General features: G+C 41.6%; 1 protein-coding gene across 2 annotated transcripts; it reads left to right on the forward strand.

The window, feature by feature from the left end:
• The first annotated feature begins 8,493 nt into the window (after positions 1 to 8,493).
• On the forward strand, positions 8,494 to 27,272 carry MAT2B (methionine adenosyltransferase 2B). 2 transcript variants are annotated; one of them, XM_047783234.1, is made up of 7 exons: positions 8,494 to 8,676; positions 16,908 to 17,102; positions 19,651 to 19,765; positions 19,952 to 20,104; positions 24,593 to 24,786; positions 25,739 to 25,852; positions 26,356 to 27,272. In XM_047783234.1, the coding sequence occupies exons 1-7, from the start codon at positions 8,647 to 8,649 to the stop codon at positions 26,524 to 26,526; spliced, it is 972 nt and encodes a 323-aa protein (XP_047639190.1). In that variant the 5' UTR covers positions 8,494 to 8,646; the 3' UTR covers positions 26,527 to 27,272. The 2 variants fall into 2 exon arrangements, with proteins under 2 accessions (XP_047639190.1, XP_047639099.1); XM_047783143.1 differs by lacking the exon at positions 8,494 to 8,676 and adding an exon at positions 10,884 to 11,043.
• The last annotated feature ends 247 nt before the right edge of the window (positions 27,273 to 27,519 follow it).

Raw genomic sequence — 27,519 nt, forward strand, 5'->3', positions numbered from 1 at the left:
TGCATCAACTGGCACCAATGCTATTGGATTCTTTCTCTCTCTCTCTCTTTTTTTTTTTGTCTTTTTGCCTTTTCCAGGGCTACTCCCACGGCATGTAGAGGTTCCCAGGCTAGGGGTCTAATTGGAGCTGTAGCCGCCGGCCTATGCCAGAGCCACAGCAACACCGGATCCAAGCCACATCTGCAACCTACACCACAGCTCACGGCAACACCAGATCCTTAACCCACTGAGCAAGGCCAGGGACCGAACCCGCAACCGCATGGTTCTTAGTTGGATTCATTAACCACTGTGCCGTGATGAGAACTCCTGCTGTTGGATTCTTAACCCACTGTGGGAACTCCAAATTGTACACTTAAAAGGTTGAATTTTATGGTATGTGAATAATATATAAATAAAGCTGTTATTAAAAAAAGAATCCTTATAGGATGACATCTTAAGATGTCTAGAGATAAAATACACAGCAGGTTACCTCCTAGAATGCAAATTTTCTTGCTTGTATAACACAAAAATAGTCTTACATAAACAGAGGCTCCAAATGGTCAGTGTTTGCCTTTTCAATAGTAAATATCTTGACTATTTGTTCTTCACAAATTTTTTTTTTGGCTGCACTTATGGCATAGAAAAGTTTCTGGACCAGGGATCAAACCCAAACCAAGCAGCAAACTGAGTTACAGCACTGACAATGCTGGAGGCCACCGGAGAACTCCTTATTCTTTAAATTTACATATTTCAATTTCACTGTTAGCATTCATCAACAGACATAGACTCCTCTCTGTTCTTTGTACTATTCTGTCTTTTCCTATAGTGATTTCTTTTCACATTGAAGATGTGCTCTTTTCAATCATCTGTACATAGAAGAGCAAATCAGTTACCTTTAATGATAGACTAATGACGTATAGAGAGGTCACTCATTTGTATTGTTTAATATAAAGTCTGTTTTTTGGAAAAAAAATTTTAAAGTATTATATTCGTGTAATTATACAGTTGAGAACTTAGAATCAAAAAAATTCACGTATAAATTTTGTTTCTGGGGTTGAGAGAAAATTTTTTTTTTTGTCTTTCTGTCCTTTTTTAGGGCCACACCCATGGCATATGGAGGTTCCCGGGCTAGGGGTCTAATCAGAGCTGTAGCTGCTGGCCTACGCCACAGCCAGAGCAATGCCAGATCCGAGCCGAGTCCGTGACCGACAGCAGAGCTCATGGCAAAGCCAGCTCCTCAACCCACTGAGTAAGGCCAGGGATCGAACCCACAACCTCATGGTTCCTAGTCGGATTCGTTTCTGTTGCGCCACGAATGGAACTCCCGAAAAAAATTTTTTTTAATTTATTTTTTTTATTTTCCCACTGTACAGCAAGGGGATCAAGTTATCCTTACATGTATACATTACAATTACATTTTTTCCCCCCACCCTTTGTTCTGTTGCAACATGAGTACCAAAACAAAGTTCTCAATGCTATTCAGCAGGATCTCCTTGTAAATCTATTCTAAATTGTGTCTGATAAGTCCAAGCCCCCGATCCCTCCCACTCCCTCCCTCTCCCATCAGGCAGCCACAAGTCTCTTCTCCAAGTCCATGATTTTCTTTTCTGAGGAGATGTTCATTTGTGCTGGATATTAGATTCCAGTTATAAGTGATATCCTATGGTATTTGTCTTTGTCTTTCTGGCTCATTTCACTCAGTGTGAGATTCTCTAGTTCCATCCATGTTGCTGCAAATGGCATTATGTCATTCTTTTTTATGGCTGAGTAGTATTCCATTGTGTATATAGACCACATCTTCCGAATCCAATCATCTGTCGATGGACATTTGGGTTGTTTCCCTGTCCTGACTATTGTGAATAGTGCTGCAATGAACATGCGGGTGCACGTGTCTCTTTTAAGTAGAGTTTTGTCCGGATAGATGCCCAAGAGTGGGATTGCGGGGTCATATGGAAGTTCTATGGATAGATTTCTAAGGTATCTCCAAACTGTTCTCCATAGTGGCTGTACCAGTTTACATTCCCACCAACAGTGTAGGAGGGTTCCCTTTTCTCCACAGCCCCTCCAGCACTTGTTATTTGTGGATTTATTAATGATGGCCATTCTGACTGGTGTGAGGTGGTTTTAATCTATTCATTTATTCATTGATACATATATTTTTTAAAAATTACATAACACAAAAATTACCTGTTCTGTGCCAGGTACTGAGTTTTGAGCTGATACAAAGAGGTAAAAAACTTAAGTTTATTACTGAGCACATAAAAATGCTTAAAAATAGAAGGATAGGAGTTCCCGTTGTGGTTCAGTGGTTAATGCTGTTGCAGGTTCGATCCCTGGCCCCACTCAGTGGGCTAAGGATCTGGCGTTGCCGTGAGCTGTGGTGTAGGTTGCAGATGTGGCTCCGGATCCTGCCTTGCTGTGGCTGTGAGGTAGGCCAGTGGCTACAGCTCCAATTAGACCCCTAGCCTGGGAACCTCCATATGCTGTGGGTATGGCCCTAAAAAGACAAAATAAATAAATAAATAAAATAAGATAAGATAAAAAATAGAAGGATAGAACATTGCGAGAAATGAAAACATGAAAGCCAAATTAGGATTATGTGTGTCTGTCTGTCTGTCTCTGTGTCTGTATGAGCAGAAAGGCAAATGATGAGGGTGGAGTCAAGATGGAACACAGTTTACATACAGCCTTGCAGACAGGGAGTTATTAACAGGTTGTAAGAAAGTAGGAAAACAATCTTATCTATGTCTTAGAAATGTTAGTCAGTGGATGGTGGTTTAGTCCAAACCCAAAGTGATCACAGTGGCTCAAATGTCCCTAACGGATCTTCATCCCCACATGCCCACCCCTTCTCTCTCTGGGCTCACCTCATCCACTCCCCTATTTTATCCTTTTCTTTTTTTTCTTTTTTGGCTGCCCCGTGGCATATGGAGTTCCCCCTGGGCCAGGGATCAGATCCAAGACACAGTTGCAACCTTTAACCCACTGTGCTTGGCTGGAGATCTAACCTATGTCCCATTGTTCCCAAGACACTGATCCCATTGCGCCACAGCAGGAGCTCCTCTACTATTTTGTTCTTTTCAGCCACACTAGACTTCTTGCGGAGGCTCAAGTCCATCAGGCTGCCTAAGCACGTGTTCTGTATACTTGGTGATCCCTCCCCAAATGTTTTTTTTATTAGATAGTCTTGGAGTAACAAAAATGGAAGAACCTCTTTTACTTGGGATTTTGGGGTCACTGTAAAGCAGAGCCCTGGCTGGTTTCACCTGTAGGAAATGTGGAGCCTATGTGGAAAGTAAAATTTTTAGAAGTTAAGTCGCTGAGATCTTGTGTTCAAGGTGTCATCTTAGAGTAAACTAGCTCATCCTTTTTTGTTTTTGTTTTTGTTTTTAGGGCCACACCTGTGGCATATGGAAGTTTCAAGGCTAGGAGTCGAATGGGACCTGCAGCTGACAGCCTATGCCACAGCCACATCCACGCCAGATCTGAGCTGCATCTGTGATCTACACCGCAGTTCACAGCAATGCCAGATCATTAACCCACTGAGTAAGGCCAGGGATTGAACCTGTGTCCTCAGGATTTGTTTTTGATCTCGGAGAGACAGCAGTGAGTTATAGCTTGGATCGAGATCTTAATTTTCTGCTCAAGAACTGAACCTGGGAGTTCCCGTCGTGGCTCAGTGGTTAATGAATCTCACTAGGAACCATGAGGCTATGGGTTACATCCCTGGCCTTGCTCAGTGGGTTAAGGATCTGGCGTTGCCGTGAGCTGTGGTGTAGGTTACAGACGTGGCTTGGATCCGGTGTTGCTGTGGCTCTGGCATAGGCTGGTGGCTACAGCTCCAATTAGACCCCTAGCCTGGGAACCTCCATATGCCACAGGTGAGGCCCCAGAAAAGGCAAAAAGACCCCTCCCCCCCAAAAAAAAGAATTGAACCTGGGCAGCCTGGATGAAAACTAGGAGTCTTACCCACTAGATTAGCTAGATGCTAATAGTAGAATTACCCTGATTCTTGTCTCCTGTTGAAAGCAAGAATGTTTCAAGGAGGCAAAGACTGAGAAAACAGGTATAAAGTTTATTGTTAGAGTCACATTACAACATGTGGGAGAGCACACAGAGAAGCAGTTTAAGTCAGAAGCAAAGAAGTAATATACACCCTAAAGAGTTGTGCGGGTGCGGGCGTCCCCTTCAGTGAGGAGCGTGCCAGAGGGGTGATTTAAATCACTTATATAGGACAATTCTTCTGGGTCTTTGTTTACCTTTAGCCAATTATCTTTTTAATTCTCACACTTGGCTGGACACAGGACCCTCTCCAATATGTGTGCGCATCTTTTGGCAAAGATGGATTCCAGAGCAAAGGGTGCCAGGATGGTATCAGGATTTACTATGGCCTGGCACCGCCTCCCTTTCTGACCCCTAGGAGTCATGTGTTTTGGGGGAGCTCTCCTTGAACCCAGGAGTAATTCAAGTGGTCTTTTTCAGGTGGAAAATGAAACAAGGGCTCAAAGGACACATATTCGTTCTTATTGAACAGTCCCATGCAACAGATGAGTGCCCAGAGACAAAGATGGCCCCAAGGCCACAGAATACATGGCTCAACAAAATGACCCTTGGCTATAAAAAAACCAAGCACTCCACTGGGAGAGGGGGCCCGAGTCTCACCTGCTCAGAGCTCCCAACCACTCTGTTGGTCAACAAACTCTGCTTGCAATCTCATGGCCCAGCCTCTGCTTCCTTCTTCCCCGCTGTTCTAACAATCTTGTCTCTACTCCTGCTGAGCTCAGCTCCTTCTACTGACTTTTTCCCTGAGGTGTCAAAGAGAAATAAGGCCCAGTTTACTTGGCATAACAAGTCCCAACTGTTCCCGGCCCAGGGGCCCATCTGTCTCCTACCTCATTTCCACTGTGCCTCAAGGGGAACTCCTAAACTATTTTGACTAAGCTTGACTAGTAAATACAACAGTTAACAAAATGGAAAAAAATATTTTTTAGGGAGTTCCCATTGCGGCGCAGCAGAAATGAATCTGACTCATATCCATGAGGATGCGGGTTTGATTCCTGGCTTCGCTCAGTAGGTCAGTGATTTGGCGTTGTCGTGCCCATGAGCTGTGTAGGTCGCAGACTTGGCTCAGATCTGGGTTACTGTGGGTGTGGTGTAAGCTGACAGTTGCAGCTCCCATTTGATCCCTAGTCTGGGAACTTCCATGTGCCTCGGGTGGGGCCCTAAAAAGCAGAAAAAAATTATTAAAAAAAATTTAAATATTTTGCAATCTGTTAGAGAACTTAAAATATTGTCAGTTTAATTTTCATTTTCCTGACTAATGGTGAGGTTTAGCATTTCATCACATGGCCATTCAAATTTCAGGTTATGAATTGCTTTCATTTTTGCATGAATTGCTTTTCAATTTCAATATGGAATTTTTTTTTCTATTCATTTTCAAAAGTCCCTTATCAGCATAGTGATTAGTTCCTTTTTTTTTTTTTTTTTGCCATTTCTTGGGCCTCTCTGGCGGCCTATGGAGATTCCCAGGCTAGGGGTCCAATTGGAGCTGTAGCCACTGGCCTACACCAGAGCTACAGCAACTCGGGATCCGAGCCACAGCTACACCACAGCTCATGGCAATGCCGGATACTTGACCCACTGAGCAAGGCCAGGGATCTAACCGCAATCTCATGGTTCCTAGTCAGATTCATTAACCACTGCACAATGACAGGAACACCAGCAATTAGTTCTTCATCTCATGCATCACATATATTTTCTCCCAGTTTTTTCATATGGAGGTTCCCAGGCTGGGGGTCGAATCGGAGCTGTAGCCACCAGCCTATGCCAGAGCCACAGAACTTGGGATCCGAGCCACGTGTGCAACCTACACCACAGCTCACGGCAACGCCAGATCCTCAACCCACTGAGCAAGGCCAGGGATCGAACCTGCAACCTCATGGTTCCTAGTCGGATTCGTTAACCACTGTGCCATGATGGGAACTCCTCTCCATTGCCTCTTAAACTACATTTATGGCCACAACAGTCAATCCCTACCTTTCCTGAAGTCAAGATGTCTTTGACCATAGATTAGTTTCCCCTGTTTTAAAATTTCACATAAATGAAATCATATTGTTTGGTGTCTTGCTTCTTCAACTGAGTATAATGATTTTGAGATTCATTTTTTAACAAAAATTAAATTAACAATTAAGTGAAGAAAAAAATTGGAGGAGTTCCCATGGTGGCTCTGCAGAAACAAATCTAACTAGCATCCATGAAGATGCAGCTTTGCTCCCTGCCTCACTTGGTGGGTTAAGGATCCGGTGTTGGCGTTGCTGTGAGCTGTGGCGTAGGTCGCAGACAGGGCTTGGGTCCTGCATAGCTGTGGCTGTGGTGTAGGCTGGTGGCTACAGCTCTGATTCCACCTCTAGCCTGGGAATATCCCTATACTGCGGGTACAGCCCTTAAAAAGAAAAAAAAGAAAAGAAAGAAAAAAAGGGGGAGTTTTATTTGAGCCACACTGAGAATTATAATCTGGGTGACAGACCCTCATATATCTCTAAGAACTGTTCTGCCAATTAGAAGTTGAAAGCACAGTCTCATATTTTTTTCTAGACAAAGGCTCATACATCAAAATGACATACTCATGTTTACATAAAGTTCACCAAAAACAATTTTTAAAAAACTACTGAGGAGATCTTGTTGTGGCTCAGGGGTTAAGAACCTGACTAGTATCCAAGAGGATGTGGTTCAATCCTTGGCCTTGCTCAGTGAATTAAGGATCAGGCTTGCCGCAAACTGTGGTGTATGTCACAGATGTGGCTTGGATCTGGCATTGCTGTGGCTGTGGCATAGGCCTGGGAACTTCCATATGCCACACTTGAGGTCCTAAAAAGAAAAAACACAAATGAAAAAAAAAACCCGATTTTTTTGTTTGTTTTTTTGCCATTTCTTGGGCCACTGAGGCTAGGGGTCGAATCAGAGCTGTAGCCACTGGTCTATACCAGAGCCACAGCAACATGGGATCTGAGCTGTGTCTGCAACTTACACCACAGCTCATGGCAACACCAGATCCTTAGCCCACTAAGCAAGGGCAGGGACCAAACCTGAAACCTCATGGTTCCTAGTCGGATTCATTAACCACTGCGCCACAACGGGAACTCCGAAAACTCTTGAGTTTTAAGAGTTCTTAAGTATTCTGAATATAAGTCCTTTTCAGATATATATATATCAAGATTATTTTTCCTAGTCTGTTTTATTTCCTCAATACTGTCTTTTGATGATCAGATATTTAAATTTTGATCAATTATATGTATATATATATATAACATATATATGTTATATATTTTTTCGGGGGGCTGCACCTGTGGCATGTGGAAATTCCTGAGCTAGGGACTGAATCCAAGCCACTGCAGTTACACCAGATACTTAACCTGCTGAGCCTCATGGCAATTTCTAATGAATTTTAATTTATCAGATTTTAAAAAACTGTATTTTCTAAATCACTGACAGACCCTCTGCACGTGTCATAGTTCAACTACGTGCTCTGTACTTGAACTGGGTAAAATATAAAAAGTTAACTGATTTTTTTTACGCTCTATTTGAATGGCAATTTTTTGGTGGTTGTTCTTAAATTGTTACAGAGCGTCAATGCAGTGGTTCAAAGTTTAACTGAGCATATTCATCACATTTTATTTTATTTTTTTTTGTCTTTTTGCTATTTCTTTGGGCGGCTCCCGCAGCATATGGAGCTGTAGCCACCGGCCTATGCCAGAGCCACAGCAACGCGGGATCCGAGCCGCGTCTGCAACCTACACCACAGCTCACGGCAACGCCGGATCGTTAACCCACTGAGCAAGGGCAGGGACCGAACCCGCAACCTCATGGTTCCTAGTCAGATTCGTTAACCACTCCGCCATGACGGGAACTCCACATTTTAAATCGTTAACAGTAGCATTGCTAGGTTCCCTTCCTACAGAGCGATTTTTTTTCCTGCTGTGCTGGCAGCTCCGGGCAGCTCATTGGTCTAGTAGTCCTTAATGCTCTGCCAAACTTGAGGCTACTCCATTTATCATTTCCTCAAACAGGGCAGGGCACTGTTAATGGAAAAAACCTATCAAGATTTAATTTTTGGTGCTGTTACTACCAGTGTGTTTTACCATCCTTTCAAATAGTTAATTAGAAAGCCCTGGGGGGAAAGCACTGGAGACCTTTACCAAGAGGATTCTGTTGTAATAAACCATAACTCAATAAAATATTTCACAACAGGAATCAGTTGCATTGTCTGGGGTGCTTTCCAAAGACAGGCTCTTGCTGTTTTTTGCAAAAGAAAACTGCAACAAGTCTTCACAGACTTGTTGTATCTTTATTCCTTAAAAGAAAAAAAAAGTTGGTTCTCCTAATGGTTTTGATAATGGGCTCTCACTTGGCTGGCAATAAAACATGAAACTTCTCATTGGGTATTTTCAAGACTGCCACGGGGAATCAGCTGCCAGTTTACTGCAATGTGGAAAACTGCACGAGATTCTGGGATCGGACTCAAAATGCTAATTTCAAAGGTCGAATGAAGCTGTGGCTCACGTTTTCATGTGCCTGAGCTCTCAGCAAGCAGAAGAACAAAGACCCAGCTCGAGAAGGCAGAGGCAGAAATCCATCTCAAATCTTTTTTCCTGAGATAATTTTGGAATCATGCCTGAAATGCCGGAGAATATGGAACAGGTAAGAGCTAGCTATTCAAGAAAAGAAGCATTCTGGAGTTAGAGTTTCCTTAAAAGCACCCCAATGAACAAATGATAAAAACCGAAAGGGTGTGTGAAAAAACAGAAATGAGTGTCATTCCTTTCTTTAAAACATCACTTTGGGACTTGACTTGGAAGAATGAAGTAGCTAATTATTAACCCTGTGTGGAGAGTTCAGCTAAGTCTCCATTAAAAAAAAAAAAAAAAAATCCCAAACAACAGTAGTTTCATTTACCAGATTAATGCAATGCTGTAGGTGAAAGTTATATATAAATAACGATTTTATCTTTCTTTGTTTTGGCATGGATTGAATCTGCTAACCTAAACTTTATCTCCAGATTACTCTTTTTAAATTTATAGTTTTAGCCACTAAGTGAACTCGGTATTGTCTGTATAATAATAGCGTTTTTATTTACATTGAAATTTCTATTTTTATAAAGAATGATTAAAACCCATATACGAGCATATGCCCCTAGGGATCATACCTAAGGTTTCCCTGGCGAGTATCATATCAGATGCTCAAATTTGGGCAAGTAAACTCCTTTATTCCTCTAGATAAGTCTGCTCTGAGAATCAAAATGCTAATTGCATATGCATATCCTTAAATCTTCTTCACGTTGAACAATCAATTTTTTTTCTTTTGTAAAGATTATATCGCATCACTATAAACTTTACAAAAAATCCTCAGTTTTTAAAGAGAGGAGGATCTGGAGAATCTTGAATCCCTCCCCCCAGTACCACCGACACCTTTTCTTTGTCGCAGATTATGCGCGGTTACTGTTGGGGCAGTCCTCTCTAGGACTCTTAACAGTGCTAATTGATTTATAGCCGGGATTGAAACAAAAATTGTAAAGTGTTGGGGGGCCTCAGGCTCTCCTATTGTTCCAAAGAAACCTGATGCTTACACAAATAAGGAAATGAGTTCTTGTGGGGGGTTGGGTAGGAAATAAAGTCACGGGATTGAGACGTTGAAAAACTTTTTTTAAAGGCTGCTTGCCTAGTGTTCAGCTGGAAGATGAAACCAAAAAAAGCTTTTCTGCAATTAACGTCGTTTTAGAAGAATCCAAGCAGTAATCAACATTTCTGGGCGACTTTTATTAGAGTCTCTGTCTTCTGTGTGTCTGGACAAAAACACTCAGACTGTTCAGTGGAAAGCTGGTGAACCCTACACCGTTCATGCTCGGATTTTTTCTGAGTAAATTTCACCGGCATCCCGGCTGGCATGGGACGTTTTGGTTTTAAACTGAAAGAAAATACAGTTGCGTGCTAGGTCAGCTTCAATGCTTAGGGCTGTTTTAATTTGTTACTTAAAAACAAACAAACAAAAAAAACGTGATACAGGTGGTAGAAGATCCGTTGGTCTTTTTCCCCTTTGGTTCCTTTCATTTTCCGAGGTAGCAGAGGCGCCACTGTGTAGCCAAATGCTGCAGCCTGTAAGGCGGTGCTTCTCAAAGGGTGGTCTTGACTCCAGTTATATCCCCTAAAATGTGGAGCCCCAGGCTCTAGTTCCACAGCTCATACTGAAGTTATTAGTAAAGTACGAGGACGTACGTTTTAAAGTGGCACCCAAACAATTCACCTCCAGACTCCCACACCTTTTTATTTTTAACTAGTTAAAAATAGTTTGCCATTTTTGGAATTTCACACGTACTACCTTTGTGCATCCCAGAAAGACAAATGGGTTCTTCAGAGGCTGATGACTCAGATGTCAACACATTTATTTTTACTCCTTTCTTTATAAAATCTCTCTCTCAAAAACAAAGATCCTTCATTGCTCTAGGGATACATGTCCAATTGTGCTTCCTCTTCCCTTGCCTCATCCCTCCTACCATGTCTTTAAAATGTTTTGTTCCACTTTATGTTTTACGTGCCCAGTTAATCCTTATGCACTGCGCACAGTCTATAAACTTGGAAGTCCAGGCGATCCATTCAATTCTTACCTAGTCGAAAAGGGAAAACTAAATAAACATCCCCAGTTCCTCCTCCCAGCCCGCAAACAAAACTCAAAGAGTCCCGGTTTAAAGCTGAGGCCTTTGTTTCAGGTAGCCCTTTAAGAGTCGGCGCGTGGGCTGGGAGCGTCCTGAGCGCGCCCGCCCCCTTTCTGGGTCGTCGGTGGAGCGTGGCCAATCAAAAGTGTCGGTCTTGGCGGCGGAAGCCGGAAGCGGTGGGAGGGGGCCGGCCCGGACCAGGGGAGGCGGGCCTAGGGCGTTGGAGCTGCGGCTTACGGCGTTCTTGGGCTAGAGGAAGTGGCGGGCGCTGCGGCGGCGTCGCCAAGACGGCGGGCATGGTGGGGCGGGAGAAAGAGCTCTCTATCCACTTTGTTCCCGGGAACTGCCAGTTAGTGGAGGTGAGGGAATCGGCCCCGGGTCTGGAGGCGGGGGGGGGGGGGGAGGGGGGGACGGGCGTCTCGTGGGAACCGAGTGAGCGGAGGGGGACGAATCTGGTGGTGGGGGCTGGAGTACTTTTCCAGACGCATTCAGTCGGAGCTGAGGCCCTGGGAGGCTGGGGTGGCGCCGCCGAGTTTGTTTATCTCGGTTTACGTGTCTTTTCTTAGCAGCTGCGACAGGATAAGTTGAATTTCATTTTCAAGTTTCCTGTCTCCCTTCCCAGGAACGAAGAGGAGTTTTCGGAAATGTTTCGGTTTTTGATTTTTTTTTTTAAATCTTTTTTGTTCTTATTCTCCGACTTTAATTCCTATCTCTGAAAAGGGGCCGGGTGGCCTTTCAGAAATAGGAACAGGATTGGAGATGAAGAGTGAATTCTTAGTTTAAAAACATACAGCTATATTATGCACTTTACATACATTATTTACTTTAATCCTTATAACTGTGAGTTTCTGGTTTTGCTCCATTTTACAGGTAGGAAAACTTGGGGCTTAGAGGGCGAGTACTTGGCCCAAGTGCATTTAGTACGGTTGCATCCGGAATTCAAATACAGGTCTGTTTCCCAAGCTTTGAACCATTGCGGAGGTTGCATAAACGAAAGCTGTTAACTGTGTTTGGAGAGCCCCCTTCTCTACTGTTTCATTCCACGCCCCCCAGCATACGTCAGTTCACAGAATATATCTAGCTGTGGGAATAAAGAGATTATTAATGCCCAGATCGATATGTCTTAGAAGGTTCAGGTGAAGGCTATCTCTGATAATGCAAAATTTTTACGCTTCCGAAATGTAGCATATTTAGTGTTTTCAAATCACTTTGGGATTTAGGGGGTAGAGTTAGGGTAGATAGCCTATTTTAAACCTCGATATTGCTTCTGTGTATCCCAAGCAATGCTGAGTAGTAACATTACATATCGTTTATGTATGTGCATTCTCGCATATGAATGTATGTGTGTGTATATAAAGCTTGATAACTTCTCACAGTAAGGGTTCAGTAGACCAGTGAAAATGGATTTTCCTTCGTTAAAATTGTAGCCAAAACTTGATGTATTTTTGCTGCTCTCAAAACCTATAAAATTGAACCTCACTCGTGAGAATGAAGACTTGAAGTTTATGTTAGAGAATGAGATGTAGTGGTTACTGGTAATACTACTATTTGTGGGGTACAGAAGGGTGACAGTGGATGTTAGACTGGTGTCACCTAGGTATCTTAAAAAGTTTCTTGAAGTCCAGGAGTATTTATTCAAAGATCTTTCTCAAGGGGGAGGGTTGTGAGAAAGAAATCAATGTGAAACTTTGCCACATTTAAGAGCTTCTAAAAATAGCCAAGTATAATTGTGTTTGCAACTAAAATTTAAGATTTCCTCTTTAGATAATTAGTGAAGTTTCACTCTTGATCTTTTCTAGGACTTTTCTTTTTTTTTTTTTGTCTTTTTGCCATTTCTTGGGCCGCTCCCGTGGCATATGGAAGTTCCCAGGCTAGGGGTCGAATAGGAGCTGTAGCCACCGGCCTATGCTGGAGCCACAGCAACTCGGGATCCGGGCCTGGTCTGCAACCTACACCACAGCTCACCGCATCGAGCAAGATCCTTAACCCATCGAGCAAGGCCAGGGATGGAACCCGCAACCTCATGGTTCCTAGTCAGATTCGTTAACCACTGAGCCACGACAGGAACTCCCTTTCTTTTCTGTTTTTTTTTTTTTTTTTGTCTTTTTAGGGTGACACCAGCACATTTGGAAGTTCCCAGGCTCAGGTTTGACTCTGAGCTACAGCTGCTGGCCTGTGCCACAGCAATGCCCAGATCCAAGCCATGTCTGCAACCTACACCACAGCTAACAGCAATGCTGGATCCTTAACTCACTGAGTGAGGTCACTTCCTCATGAATACTAGTTGCCACAATGGGAACTCCTTTGGGATACTTTTAGTAGAAGTTAACCCACATGTGCTAAAGTGGAAGTCACTGTCCCAGAGGACTTTTTGAACCATCTTGAAAGAACCATTTATCTCCTATTAAGTTTAAAATTTGGTATTATTCCATGTACACATCTCCCATTATGTGTATGACTTCGTAGCATAAGAGCTACAGCTCTCTATTTATATATATTTGGTTTTTCAAGGGTTTTTTTTGGGGGGGGGGGGCCTTTTTTGTCTTTTTTTTGTCTTTTCTAGGACCGCTGCTGCGGCACATGGAGGTTCCCAGGCTAGGGGTCTAATCGGAGCTGTAGCCACTGGTGTATGCCAGAGCCACAGCAGTGCAGGATCTGAGCCCCGTCTTCGGCCTGCACCACAGCTCACGGCAGTGCTGGATCCTTAACCCACCGAACAAGGCTAGGGATCAAACCCGAAACCTCATGGTTCCTAGTGGGATTCGTTAACCACTGAGCCTCGACAGGAACTCAAGTTTTTTTTTTTTTTTTTTTTTTTTTTATCTTTTTAGGGCTCTATTTGTGGCATGTGGAGGGAGTTTCCCAGGCTAGGGGTCAAATCGGAGCTATGTTGCCAGCCTACACTACAGCCACAGCCCAGCCACATGGGATCTGACCTACACCACAGCTCACTGGCAAGGCCAGATCCTAAACCCACTGAGCAAGGCCAGGGATCAAACACTTATCCTCATGGATACTAGTTAGCTTCCTTAGCCACTGAGCCACGAAGGAAACTCCTATTCCTTCTTTTGAATGAAGGAAAGTGAGAAACTCAGAGGAAACCAGATCACAGCTCTTTTATAGCATTTTCCCAGGGATCTTTTTGGTATTTAACTTGTGTAAATTGTTTTCTGATTATATCTCTACTAGACTTGGCATGTTTTAATCTCTTTACAATTACTGTCTTTATAGAGTTGTTTTCTTGCCAAAAATATAAGAGAAAATATTTTGCTGGCTGAAATCCTTGTTTTCAGAGATCAGTTGGCATAGAGCCAAGTTTTTTTTGCAACATAGAGCCTAGATGCATTTTTCTTTAACCTCTAAAATGTCTTGAAATTGGTTGAACTAAGGAGAAAATATCTTTAAGAACTGATACTGTCTCTGCCAGCCCTTTCATCTCAGGTTTTCCTATGATAGATATTATTGGGTGTCCTTTTTTATTTTGCTTTTTAGGACTGCATATGGAAGTTCCCAGGCTAGGGGTCAAATCGGAGTTACAGCTGCTGGCCTACACCACAGCTACAGCAACACCAGATCCAAGCTATGTCTGGGACCTACACCATAGCTCCCAGCAATGTCAGATTCTTTTTTTTTTTTCTTTTTTTTGCCTTTTTAGAGCAGCATCTGAGGCATATGGAGGTTCCCAGGCTGGGGGTCGAATTGGAGCTGTAGCCAACGCAGGAAGATCCTTAACCCACTGATCCTGAGGCCAGGGATCGAAGCTGCGTCCCCATAGATACTAGTCAAAATTTGTTTCCACAGAGCCACGTTGGAAGCTTCCCCCCTCCCTTTGTAAATGTATAGTCTGCTAGGTTACTCAGCTAACTTAAGGGCTAGAAAAAAATGTCTTTGGTTATTGTGTGCATATTTAAGGTTTTTGACAGCTCAGAATTAGGTGCCGTATAACAGCATTTGAAATATTTGAAATAAAAAGGCCTCAAGTTGATAAAATTTGATACATTTTTTGTTTTGTTTTTAATAGTAAATGTTGACTTCATTCAAGAATCTGTTAGGAAATTTGGTATTAGCTGTTAGGGGAAGAAGGGAAATTTTTGAAACTGTGCCTTGAAAACATAGAATTTAAATTATTTCCTAAATAGTAGGTAGTTTCCTTTAATTTCGACGTGAAAGGAATTTTTATTTTCTCACAATAGCAACGCAGAGCAGTTTAAAGTATTTTTTCTTATTCTCTATTAGTTTTCACTGGTCTATGTAGGTAAACTTATATTTACATAGATTTAATGCAGGAGTATTTGCCAGTTTGGTTAAACTTTGAATATTAGTACTATAAGGACCAAATTTATTTTCTTCCACTTCAGTTCCTATGAAATGTAATTTGGAACTATCACGATATGATAAAATCATTGAGATTTTAAAGAAAACTTGGAGATAAAACTGAAGACCAAAAATGTCAACTTGTAAACATACTGGTAGAATATAGAATATGTCTTTTTGCCTTTTCTAGGGCCGCTCCTGCGGCATATGGAGGTTCCCAGGCTAGGGGTCCAATTGGAGCTATAGCCAGTGGCCTACGGCACAGCCACAGCAACTCGGGATCTGAGCTGCATCTTCGACCCACACCACAGCTCACGGCAACACCGGATCCTCAACCCACCGAGCAAGGCCAGGGATTGAACCCACAACCTCATGGTTCCTAGTCGGATTCGTTAACCACTGCGCCACCACCATGGGAACTCCTAGCCCAAATATTTAATCAGGCTGTAAAGGAGTTCCTGCACAGGGGCTTAAGAATCTGACTGCAGTGGTTCTAGTCGCTTCGAAGGTGTGGGTTTGATGATCCCAGGCCCAGCACATTGGGTTAAAGGGTCTGGTGTTGCCACACTTGCCTCATAGGTTGCAGCTGTGGCTTGATTTTAATCCCTGACCTGGCAACTTCCATGTGTTGTGGGTTCAGTCATTAAGGGAAAAAAAAAAAAATCAGGAAGTTCCTGTTGTGGCTCAGTGGTAGGGAACAAGACTAGCATCTATGAGAACTTGAGTTCATGGTGGGTGCGGCCATAAAAATACAAAAATATAGTAAATAAATATAGCAATAAAGTCCCATTTAAAAAAAAAAAAGGCCATGAAATAAGTAAGCTTAAAACTAATTGTGCCTTTTTAATAAATGTGAGATAATGCATTTCCTGTGTATTACTCATTTGGACATTATTGATCATAAAAATAAGGTTTTTTTCATTGCTACTACTTTTTCTTTTGGCCATGTGCTTGGAATATGGAAGTTCCTGGACCAGGGATTGAACCTTCACTGCAGCAGTGACCCCAGCAGATCATTAACCTTAGCCATCAGGAAACTCTAGGCTTTTCTTTTTTCTTTTTTTTTTTTTTGTCTTTTTGCTATTTCTTTGGGCCGCTCCCACGGCATATGGAGGTTCCCAGGCTAGGGGTCCAATCGGAGCTGTAGCCACTGGCCTACACCAGAGCCACAGCAACGCAGGATCCGAGCCGCCTCTGCAACCTACACCACAGCTCACGGCGACGCCGGATCATTAACCCACTGAGCAAGGGCAGGGACCGAACCCGCAACCTCATGGTTCCTAGTCGGATTCGTTAACCACTGCGCCACAACGGGAACTCCTGGGCTTTTCATTATTAACCCAGAAAATCTAAATCTGTTTGACTAGGTAATTTTTTTTGTTGTTGTTTGACTAGGTAATTCCTCTTTTTGTTGGTTTGTTTTTTGTTTTTAGGGCCACATCTGTAGCACATGGAAGTTCCTTGGCTAGAGGTTGAATCGGAGCTGCAGCTGCCAGCCTACACCACAGCCACAGCAACTTGGGATCTGAGCTATGGTGTAGTTTACGGACGCCGAAGCTTATGGCAATACTGGATCCTTAACCTCCTGGATGAGGCCAGGAATTAAACCTGGGTCCTAATGGATACTGGTGGGGCCCATTACTGCTGAGCCACAATGGGAACTTCTTGACTAGGTAATTCCTTGACGTATCATCTTAGGTTCTTTTTCTTGGGTAAGATTATTAAACTTAAAATGATACACTTGATGAGTTTGATTAATTTTTGTCCTGATGGAAGAATTGGTTTATAGATACAGGACATGAAGCAAACAACTTAGACTTGAAGTATTTATTTAGTCAGTGGTGATGGTGACAAATTTTGCCAAAAGAATATTTTCCAAGCAAGTAATTCTTTCCTCTCACCCTTTTAGGAGGAAGTTAACATCCCCAGCAGGCGGGTTCTGATCACTGGTGCCACTGGGCTTCTTGGCAGAGCTGTGTACAAAGAGTTTCAGCAGAATAATTGGCATGCTGTTGGCTGTGGTTTTAGAAGAGCAAGACCAAAATTTGAACAGGTTAATCTCTTGGATTCGAATGCAGTTCATCACATTATTTATGATTTTCAGGTATGGTTTATTTTAACATGTAAGTAAAACTATTAAGAATTGTCTGAGTTGTATAAAAAAAGTTCTTATTCTCAAGGAAGTTACTTTTTTTTTTTGGTCTTTTTGCCTTTTCTAGGGCTGCTCCCATGGCACATGGAGGTTCCCAGGCTAGGGGTCCAATCGGAGCTGTAGCCACAGGCCTACGCCACAGCCACAGCAACGCAGGATCCGAGCCACGTCTGCAACCTACACCACAGCTCATGGCAACGCTGGTTCCTTAACCCACTGAGCAAGGCCAGGGATGGAACCCGCAACCTCATGGTTCCTAGTCGGGTTCGTTAACCATTGAGCCACGATGGGAACTCCTCAAGGAAGTTACTTTAAACAACAATAATATATAGTGCACTTGTTTTTTGCATGACAGTGTACTTCATCCTTAAAAAAATTAGGTTGAGACAGAGATGACAAAAGGCAAAAGATGAAGCATTTTATGAAAAGCTTCTACTTGTGAATGACAATCTTAAGTACCACTTTCTATGCACATTTCTTTTTAAGTACCTACAACACTGCAAAATAGATACTGTCATTTCTACTGTAGAGATCACAAAGGCTCAGGGAGGTTAAACAACTTGTTAGCCATGATCACAGCAAAGTTAGGGAAAAATTTAGCTGTTGTACCTCTGATCAAATCAAGAGTTCTCACATTCTTTCCAAAAAAGTGGTCCCTACATTGAACACCTACATTGAAATCACCTGGAAAACTTGTTTTTGGGTCTCATTTCTAGAGATTTTAATTCAGTAAGATTGTGGTGGGGCCTGGGGCTTTCCATTTTAAGAAGTACCCCAGTTTATGCACATCCAAGTTTGAAAACAACTTTCTTAAGATCATGCTTCCTCAAGCAGTTGCTGAGAAGCAGGAAGTGTGGTATGTGGGTACACTAGCCTTCCCTGTCACTGATCCACATTTTAGCTCCGACTTGGCTCTTGTGGGAATAGATGTCCTTTGTCTACAAAGGACCCTCTGCATTTCTTTCTCGTGATGTTGGTCTTAGCATGTTGAAACAGTCTCTTCACATTTCTGTTGTCCATCAGATTATGAAATCTTTGCTCTTTGCACAGTGCTTAACACACAGATGGCATACTGAGTGCTCAAATGGAATGTAATTTTCGTGGATGGTTAATTTTCTTCAAACGATTGGATTAAGAGATTTAAATTTATGAATTTAATTTGCAATTGATATTCCTCTCTCTTTACCATATATTTATTAAATATGTAGGTCATGTTTTTGTTTTTGTATTTTGTCTTTTTAGGGCCAAACCTGCGGCATATGGAGGTTCCCAGGCTAGGGGTCTAATTGGAGCTACAGTTGCCAGCCTACACCAGAGCCACAGTGCCACAGCAACCCAGTGATCAAGACCAGAGATCGAATCCACAACCTCATTGTTTCTAGTCGGATTTGTTTCCACTGCACCATGGCAAAAACTCCTAGGTCATGTTAATTTCATGAACAATTGCTCTTTTTTCCTATCCAAATTAGGGGATGAAGCTTATTTTGATTTAGAAGTATAGTTGTTGACAGTTTTGTCTGGTTTTGCCTTGGGATTGCTAAATTACTCTTGCCTTTTTCATGGCCTATATATATTTTTAAGGAAGTTTGAACCTTGAAAAAGGGAAGTGCGATGAAACTACATTAAAAGTTACAGTGATTTTTTTAGTTGAAGGAAAGTCAGTTTATTTATTTAGTCTTCTTAGGGCCGCACCTGTGGCATATGGAGGTTCCCAGGCTAGGGGTCTCATCAAAGCTGTAGCTGCCGGCCTATTGCCAGAGCCATAGCAACGCCAGATCCCAGCCGAGTCTGTGACCTACAACCACAACGCACGGCAACGCCGGATCCTTAACCCACTGAGTGAGGCCAGGGATCGAACCCGCAACCTCATTGTTCCTAGTTGGATTCATTTCCGCTGCACCACAACGGGAACTTCCTGCTTTTTTCTTTTTTTAAATTTTATTGGAGTACAGTTGGTTTACAATGTATTAGTTTCAGGTTTACAGCATAGTGAATCAGTTATGCATCTGCATATATCTATTCTTTTTTCTCATATAGATTACTACAGAACATTGAGTAGATTTCCCCTATGCTATATAGTAGGTCCCCTCTAGTTATCCATTTTATACATATTAGTGAAGGAATGTCAACTTAATAAATGTTTTTCTTTTCTTTCTTTTTTTTTTTTGGTCTTTTTAGGGCTGCACACATGGCACACTGAAGTTTGCAGGCTAGGGGTCGAATCAGAACTGTAGGTGCTGGCCTATACCACAGCCACAGCAATGCCAGATCCAAGCCTCCTCTGCCACCTATACCACAGCTCACAGGAATGCTGGATCCTTAACCCACTGAGCAAGGCCAGGGATCGAACCTACATCCTCCTGGATGCCAGTTGGATTTGTTACCACTGAGCCACAATGGGAACGATTAGCATTTTTCTATGAATGAATTTACTGCTGAAAGGCTGTAGTTCTGTTTTATTCCTTTTTGGGTTAAAAATACATCAATGCTTAACTTCCAGCCCCATGTCATCGTACATTGTGCAGCAGAGAGAAGGCCAGATGTTGTAGAAAATCAGCCAGATGCTGCTTCTCAACTTAATGTGGATGCTTCTGGGAATTTAGCAAAGGAAGCAGGTAATGATGACTTGATAAAATCTTCATAAAATATTAAGTGATCACCGAGTTTGTAAAGATTAAAGCTTTGTAGATTGTTTTAAGAGATTTTTTATATACATGATGAATAAGCTGTTACAAATTCCAGTAAAGAATGATGTCATATAGTAATTTAAAGATTCTTTTCTTTCTGTCTTTTTTTTGTAGCTGCAATTGGAGCATTTCTAATCTACATTAGCACTGATTATGTCTTTGATGGAAAAAACCCACCTTACCGAGAGGAAGACATGCCAAGTCCCCTAAATCTATATGGCAAAACAAAATTAGAAGGAGAAAAGGCCGTCCTGGAGAACAATCTAGGTAAGATGCATCTCTAGTATCTGGAGTTCTCCTGACTGTTTTTGAGGATTCCTTTTTGTTTATGGTGTGTGAGTATCTCTGTGTGTGTGTGTGTGTGTGTGTGTGTGTGTGTGTGTATTTGTGTGTATATATGTATATATATGTTTTTTTTTTTTCTCTGCTTTTTAGGGCCACATGTGAGTCATATGGCAGTTCCCAGGCCAGGGGTCAAATCAGAGCTGCAGCTACAAGCCTACGCCACAGCCACAGCAATGCAGGATCCAAGCCACAGCTGCGGCCTACACAATCACTCATGGCAACGCTGGATTGGATCCCTGACCCACTGATTGAGGCCAGGGATTGAACCTGCATTCTTGGGGTCATTACTGCTGAGCCACAATAGGAACTCCTGTATATATATTTTTTGATTTAAAAAAGGAATCAGTTGAGGAACATAAATCATTGGAGAAATACTAGGAAATGTAGTTTTAATAAAAAAGGAAAATAAGAATTTTAGAAATCCCAAAGAATTTATTAGTTCTTCCAGACTTTTCTAGTAACAGTGTATAATGAATATTGTTAAAGATAGAAAACAAATCATGCAGTATAAATTTTTGTAATCTTTCAAAAAACAAGTCAATATCATTTTTCTTAGACTGTGGTATTCTGTTATTTATATTATTTTCCTTTTTTTCTTATGTGTGTTTATGTATATATACACACATAAGTGTGCTGATTATAAAAAGTATACCATCCTTGGGAAAGAATTAGAAAAAAATTGTAAAGAGTTCTCTTATAATGGCACCTCAAAGAGAGAATGTGGTTATGTATGGAAGCATTTTTTGGCGAATTTTTAAACATGTGCATGTTGTTTTGTACAACATGTACATGCATTTCAATACAAATGGAGCCACCTCTCAGTGACTTCAGAATATCTGATTTGATGATTCCTGCCTTAGATTGCTACCTCCTTGAGAAGCACCCCTAGTGTATAGACCATACTAACAGAAATCTAGCATTTTATTTTGGATTATAAATTATCCTTCAGAAATCACCTTGAATATACATCAGTATACAACTGACCCTTGAACAATACGGGGATAAGGGTTGCCAACTTCTGCACTGTCAAAATCCATGTATAAGTTTTACTTACTCCCCAAAGACTTAATTACTAATAGTCTACTACTGACTGATGCCTTACTGAAACATAAACAGTTGATTCACTCAAATTTTTTTTTGGTCTCTTTGGGCTTCGCTGGTGGCATATAGAGGCTCCCAGGCTAGGAGACAAATCTGAGCTGTAGCCTCCGGCCTATGCCAGAGCCACAGCAATGTAGGATCTGAGCTGCATCTGCAAGCTACACCACAGCTCAGGGCAATGCCAGATCTTAACCCTGAGCAAGGCGAGTCCAGGGATCAAACCTGAGTCCTCATGGATACTAGTCGGGTTTGTTAGCCACTGAACCATGAAGGGAACTCCGATTTACCCATATTTATGTGTCATATAACAATTTTAAGAAAGTTATAAGAAAATGCAGTATTGTACTGTATCGCTACCATAAGTTTACTTACAAGATGAACTGCCTGTCAGTAACTACTGTGTTGTCTTTTTTTTTCTTTTCTTTTTAGGGCTGCACCTGGAGCATATGGAAGTTCCCAGCCTGGATGTCAGCTTGGAACTGCAGCTGCCAGTCTATGCCATAGCCACAGCCACAGCCACATGAGATTCAAGCTGCGTCTTCCATCTACACTGCAGCTCATGGCAGTGCTGAATCGTTAACCCACTGAATGAGGCCAGGGATTGAACCTGCATCCTTGTGAATACTAATTGACATTGTTACCTCTGAGCTACAACGGGAATTCCTTCTGTGTCGTTTTATATGATACAAGACACTATGGATGTTAAAAGTATTGCTAACATTGCACAGCAAAAATGAAAAGATCTGAGAAGAAACATTTATTTACAGGTATGATTCATGCATTGATTGATAAGGAAGAAGTGTTAGTATGATTGCTTTATGGTAGCTTTGCATAATTTTTTTTTTGGTCTTTTTAGGGCTGCACCTGAGGCATGTGGAAATTCCCAGGCTAGGGGTTGAATCAGAACTGCAACTGTCAGCCTGCACAACAGCCACAGCAACAGGGTATCTGAGCTGTCTGTGAACTACACCCCACAGCTCATGGCAGTGCCGGATTCATAACCCACTGAAAGGAGCCAGGGGTAGAACCCATGTCCTCTGGATACTAGTTGGGTTCGTTACCACCGAGCCACAACAGGAACGCCTAGCCTTGCATAATTTTTAAGGCATGCAGTACTATAGCCATATTCATAATACAGTGTTGGAAATACCGTTGCGTATTTGAAAAGAGCACTTACCTGTATTAATAGGCTGACATGCAGTTGCTCCAGTTACGAGACAGCAGAGAGTCATGCTATGTTATTATGTAATTCTTTGAAAACAAAGTTATGAAACAGAAAACTAAGATATTATTAATTTTATATTACTAGCACTCATCTTAGCCTTTGTAAGGATAGGCTATCCATTTCAATACAAGTCTTATACATAATATTCTACATGTTTACTTTTGTGTATTTATTGAAAAAAATCTGCACATAAGTGACCCACACAGTTCAAACCCGTGCTGTTCAAAGGTCACCTGTACAGTTGTCCAGTAAGTTAATTTAAAATAGTTTTTGGGAGTTCCTTCGTAGCGCAGCACAAACGAATCCAACTAAGAACCATGAGGTTGCGGATTTGATCCCTGGCCTTGCTCAGTGGGTTAAGGATCCAGCATTGCTGTGAGCTGTGGTGTAGGTCGCTGACACGGCTCGAATCTGGTGTTGCTGTAACTGGCGTAGGCCGGTGGCTACAGGTCGGATTAGACCCCTAGCCTGGGAACCTCCATGTGCTCCTGGTGCGGCCCTAAAAAGGACGAAAAAGAAAAAAAATAGTTTTTGTCTGCTGCATAGCACTGGGAACTATATCTAGTCTTATGATGGAGCATGGTAATGCGAGAAAAAAGAATGTATGTAAGTATGTGTGACTGGGTCACCTTGCTCTACAGTAGAAAATTGACAGAACACTGTAAACCACCTGTAATGGAAAAAAAATCATTTAAAAATTAAAAAAAATAAAATAGTTGAATTTCTGTTAAAATGTTATCTAGTCTGTTGTAATCCCTCAGTATCAACCAACATAAAATCAAAATACCTCATGATTCCTTAGTGGTTTCAAGAACTATGTGGTAAACACTCCTATACCCAGTTATACGAGAGTCACCAACTATTTTTTCTTTCTGCTTTTTAGGGCCACACTTGAGGCATATGGAGGTTTCCAGGCTAGGGGTCCAGTCAGAGCTACAGCTGCCTGCCTATACCACAGTCACAGCAACGCAGGATCTGAGCTGAATCTTCGACCTACACCACAGCTCACAGCAACGCCAGATCCTTAACCCACTGAACGAGGCCAGAGATCAAACCCGCAACGTCATGGTTCCTAGTCGGATTCGCTTCCTCTGTGCCATGATGGGAACTCCAGAGAGTCACCAGTAGTTAACGTTTTGCCCTGTTTTATATATACAGTCTTCTTTCTAAACTCATAGAGAATTAGTTGAATTTCACCCCCAAAACATGTAACCTTGTGTTTTCAACAAGGATATTCTTTACGTAATTACTGCATAATGCAGTTAACACCCTCATGGAATTTATCATTAATAATACAGTACATGGTCTTTATAAGAATTTTCCCATTTGTCCCAATAATGGCCTTTACTGCATTTTAATTTTTTAAGCTACAATACAATCAAGGATTACTCCTTAAATTTAGTTGTCATGACAGTTTTATTTATTTTTTGGTCTTTTTGCCATTTCTTGGGCCGCTCCCCGTGGCACATGGATTTCCCAGGCTCGGGGTCGAATTGGAGCTGTAGCCGTAGCCACCGGCCCACACCAGAGCCACAGCAACTCGGGATCCGAGCCGCGTCTGCGACCTATGCCACAGCTCACAGCAACGCCGGAACCTTAACCCACTGAGCAAGGCCAGGGATTGAACCCGAAACCTCATGGTTCCTAGTCGGATTCGCTAACCACTGTGCTATGACGGGAACTCCAGACAGTTTTATTTTTTTATTTTAATTTTTTTCAGCCGCTCTTGGGGCATGCAGAAGTTCCCCAGGCCAGGGATAGAACCCACGCCACAGATGTAACCATAGCTGCAGCAGTGACAATGCCGGATCCTTAAGTTGCTGAGCCAGTGGGGAACTCTGGCAGTTTTATTTTTAATAGCTATAATAATGAAGAATGCATATAATTAATATAATTATAAAAACACCCAAATGATAAAGACATTTGAAAATATTCAGGGTCACACTTGGTGAATAGGCATTATTACAAGTGAGCTGTGTCAGTTTGGTATATTATAAATTTTCTGTTTAAATCTCTCTACTTTGATTTTACAGCAAGACCTAAGAACCAGTCAGCTTTAAAATAATACTTTTATTAATCTCCAGGAGCTGCTGTTTTGAGAATTCCTGTTCTGTATGGAGAAGTTGAAAAGCTTGAGGAGAGTGCCGTGACTGTTATGTTTGATAAGGTGCAGTTTAGCAACAAGTCTGCGAACATGGACCACTGGCAGCAGCGGTTCCCCACACATGTCAAAGATGTGGCCACAGTGTGTCGTCAGTTAGCAGAGAAGAGAATGCTGGTGAACACCTATTGCTTTTTTTTTCCTTCTTTTTCTTTGTATGGCTGCACCTGCATCATAAGAAAGTTCCCAGGCCAGGGGTCACATTAGAGCTGCAGCTGCATCCCTACATCACAGCCACAGCAGTGCCAGATCCAAGCTGCATCTTCGACCTGCACCACAGCTCACAGCGATGCTGGATCCTTAATCCCCTGAGAAGTTCCCCAGGCCAGGGATTGAACCCAAATCTTCAGGGATACCAGTCATGTTCATTGCTGCTGAGCCACAGTGGGAACTCCACGACTAGTTTTTTAATACATTGAGATAAATTTTAAAAATATGTACTGTAACAGTATTTAAGAATATTATGACTAATCAACTCATCTTAAAAAATGGTTCTGTTAGGCTTCAGTTTTAGCTTCTTAGGATAATTAGAAATACTGATTAAATTGGCTTATGTTTCATAAAAATCTATAATCTTTTTCAGGATTCCCATAAATAAAATTGGAGCTTTTTTTTTTGCTTTTTAGGGCTGCACTGCGGCATGTGAAAGTTCCCAGGATAGGGGTCGAATTGGAGCCATGGCTGCCAGCCTATGTCACAGCCACAGCACTGCGGGATGTGAGCCACGTCTTCCGACCTACACCACAGCTCACGGCCATGCCACATCCCCGATGCACTGAATGAGGCCAGGGATCATGGATACTAGTTGAATTTGTTTCCACTGAGCCACAATGGGAACTCTGAGAACCATTTTTTTATCCTCAAAAAATTCTCGAGGCTAAATGCTAGAAATTGTTTTTCATATTAGATTGGGGATGTTTATAGGAACTTGATATTTTGTGTAGAACATTCCAGAAAAGAGTGATGCATTTTATTTCCTGGACCTTTTAAAGTTAATTTTCATGTCATACCTGCCATTCCACTCAACTCAAAGTTTGAAATCGTTTTGAAATTTTTGTGTCCTTGTTAGGATCCATCAATTAAGGGAACCTTTCACTGGTCTGGCAACGAACAGATGACCAAGTATGAAATGGCGTGTGCAATTGCAGATGCCTTCAACCTCCCTAGCAGTCACTTAAGACCCGTAAGTGTATGGCCTTTAAAACCTTCTTACTCTTTGGAAGTCTCATTAATAACGTTTTTCTTGTTTTTTGGAAGTGTTCGATAATTCCATTTTCTGGTACTAATCAAAGTGAACTTTGCTTGTATGTTGGCACTTTGTATTGTTAATTTTCTCTGGAGTATCATATTTAAAGAAGCCCATGAGTATTGGTGAAATTTACAGAAAGAAGTATTGTGTTTTGTGTGTGGGGGGGCTGTACCTACAGCATGCAGAAGTTCTGGGGCCAGCAATCAAACCTGTACCATGGCAGCTACCTGAGTCGCAGCAGTGACAATGCAGGATCCTTAACCCGCTGTGGTGCTAGGGAACTCTGAAAAAGTACTGTTTTGATTATAGCATTTGCTTTTTTACCTGTCAAATCAGATTTCTTGCACAGAAAGCAAGAGCACAAAGGGAAGTATGGACTATAAAGCCTCCACATGTGGCTTTCCATTTATTTTTGATTTTTTGTTTTTGTTTTAAAGATAACTGACAGTCCTGTCTTGGGAGCTCAGCGTCCAAGAAATGCTCAGCTTGACTGTTCCAAATTGGAGACCCTGGGCATTGGCCAGCGAACACCATTTCGAATTGGCATCAAAGAATCACTCTGGCCTTTCCTCATTGACAAGAGATGGAGACAAACAGTTTTTCATTAGTGTATGTGTGTTGCTGTCTTTTTTTTTTTTTTTTTAAATGAGAAGTTAAGTATGTGGCACTTTTTAAAAAAAAAAGGAAATAGTTTTGTATGAGTGCTCTTTAATTGTGACTCATGATCTTTCAGGTAAATGATGCTCTTGCACTAGTGAAATTGTCTAAGAAAACTATGGGCAATAAATGCCTTGTTTGAAGTAATGATTTTTCTGTCCATTTTGTTCTGGCTTACCTTGCTCTTTGAATATAGTAAATTATGATTCTTAAATATTTGAAAGCCAGGATGAAACAGATCTGCTGTAGTCTTTTTTTTTTTGGATGAAATGCATTGTTCATTCCTATAAGTAACCTCTACACTTTCAGGACTTTTGCAACTGTTGATCCTTTTATGTTTTAAAGTGCGTTAAACGGTATAAAAATCATTGGTGTTCATTATTTGCTTTGCTTGAGCTCAGATCAAAATGTTTGAAGAAAGATACTTTATTTTTGCAACTTAAGTGCAGTTTTTATGCTTGAGATATTTCAGCGTATGTATATTGGAACTCCTGCAGCTTGATGCCTCCTGCTTTTTGTAGCAGTGTATGGTGAGCAATTGAGAGAGAGTGTGTATGTGTATGTATTTTTTTAATATATGTAAAACTGTCCTTTTCACTCCATGTCACTAAGTGGTATTTCATATGTGCAGTTATAGTAATGGGCCTTGTAAGTCTTTTGACCATTCATAAATAATAATAAATATATATTGCTGGCATGGTGATGCTTAGTTTTCTTGTATTTACTTCTCTGTTTTCATGTAAAGACCAGATATCTAAACTGTTATTTTGTTGCTTTAATTTTTTAAAGTTACCTTCTCATCATGCAACATCTAAAGCATACAAGAGAATAAAGTTAATATATATTGAGGTATAAAACACAATAATAAAGTGAACCCTGGTCAATCCACCGCTTGAAATCTAGAATGCTAAAGATCCTGTATTTGTGCCTTCTGATTTTTTGTT

This window comes from Phacochoerus africanus, chromosome 1 (genome assembly GCF_016906955.1).
Source record: "Phacochoerus africanus isolate WHEZ1 chromosome 1, ROS_Pafr_v1, whole genome shotgun sequence".
NCBI classification, from domain to species: domain Eukaryota; kingdom Metazoa; phylum Chordata; class Mammalia; order Artiodactyla; family Suidae; genus Phacochoerus; species Phacochoerus africanus.

Coding starts and splice junctions, on each gene's coding strand:
- MAT2B (XM_047783143.1), top strand. CDS start 10,981: ATGGTGGGGCGGGAGAAAGAGCTCTCTATCCACTTTGTTCCCGGGAAC. Junction 17,103..19,650: donor ACATTATTTATGATTTTCAG/GTATGGTTTATT, acceptor CTTAACTTCCAG/CCCCATGTCATCGTACATTG. Junction 20,105..24,592: donor CGTCCTGGAGAACAATCTAG/GTAAGATGCATC, acceptor ATTAATCTCCAG/GAGCTGCTGTTTTGAGAATT.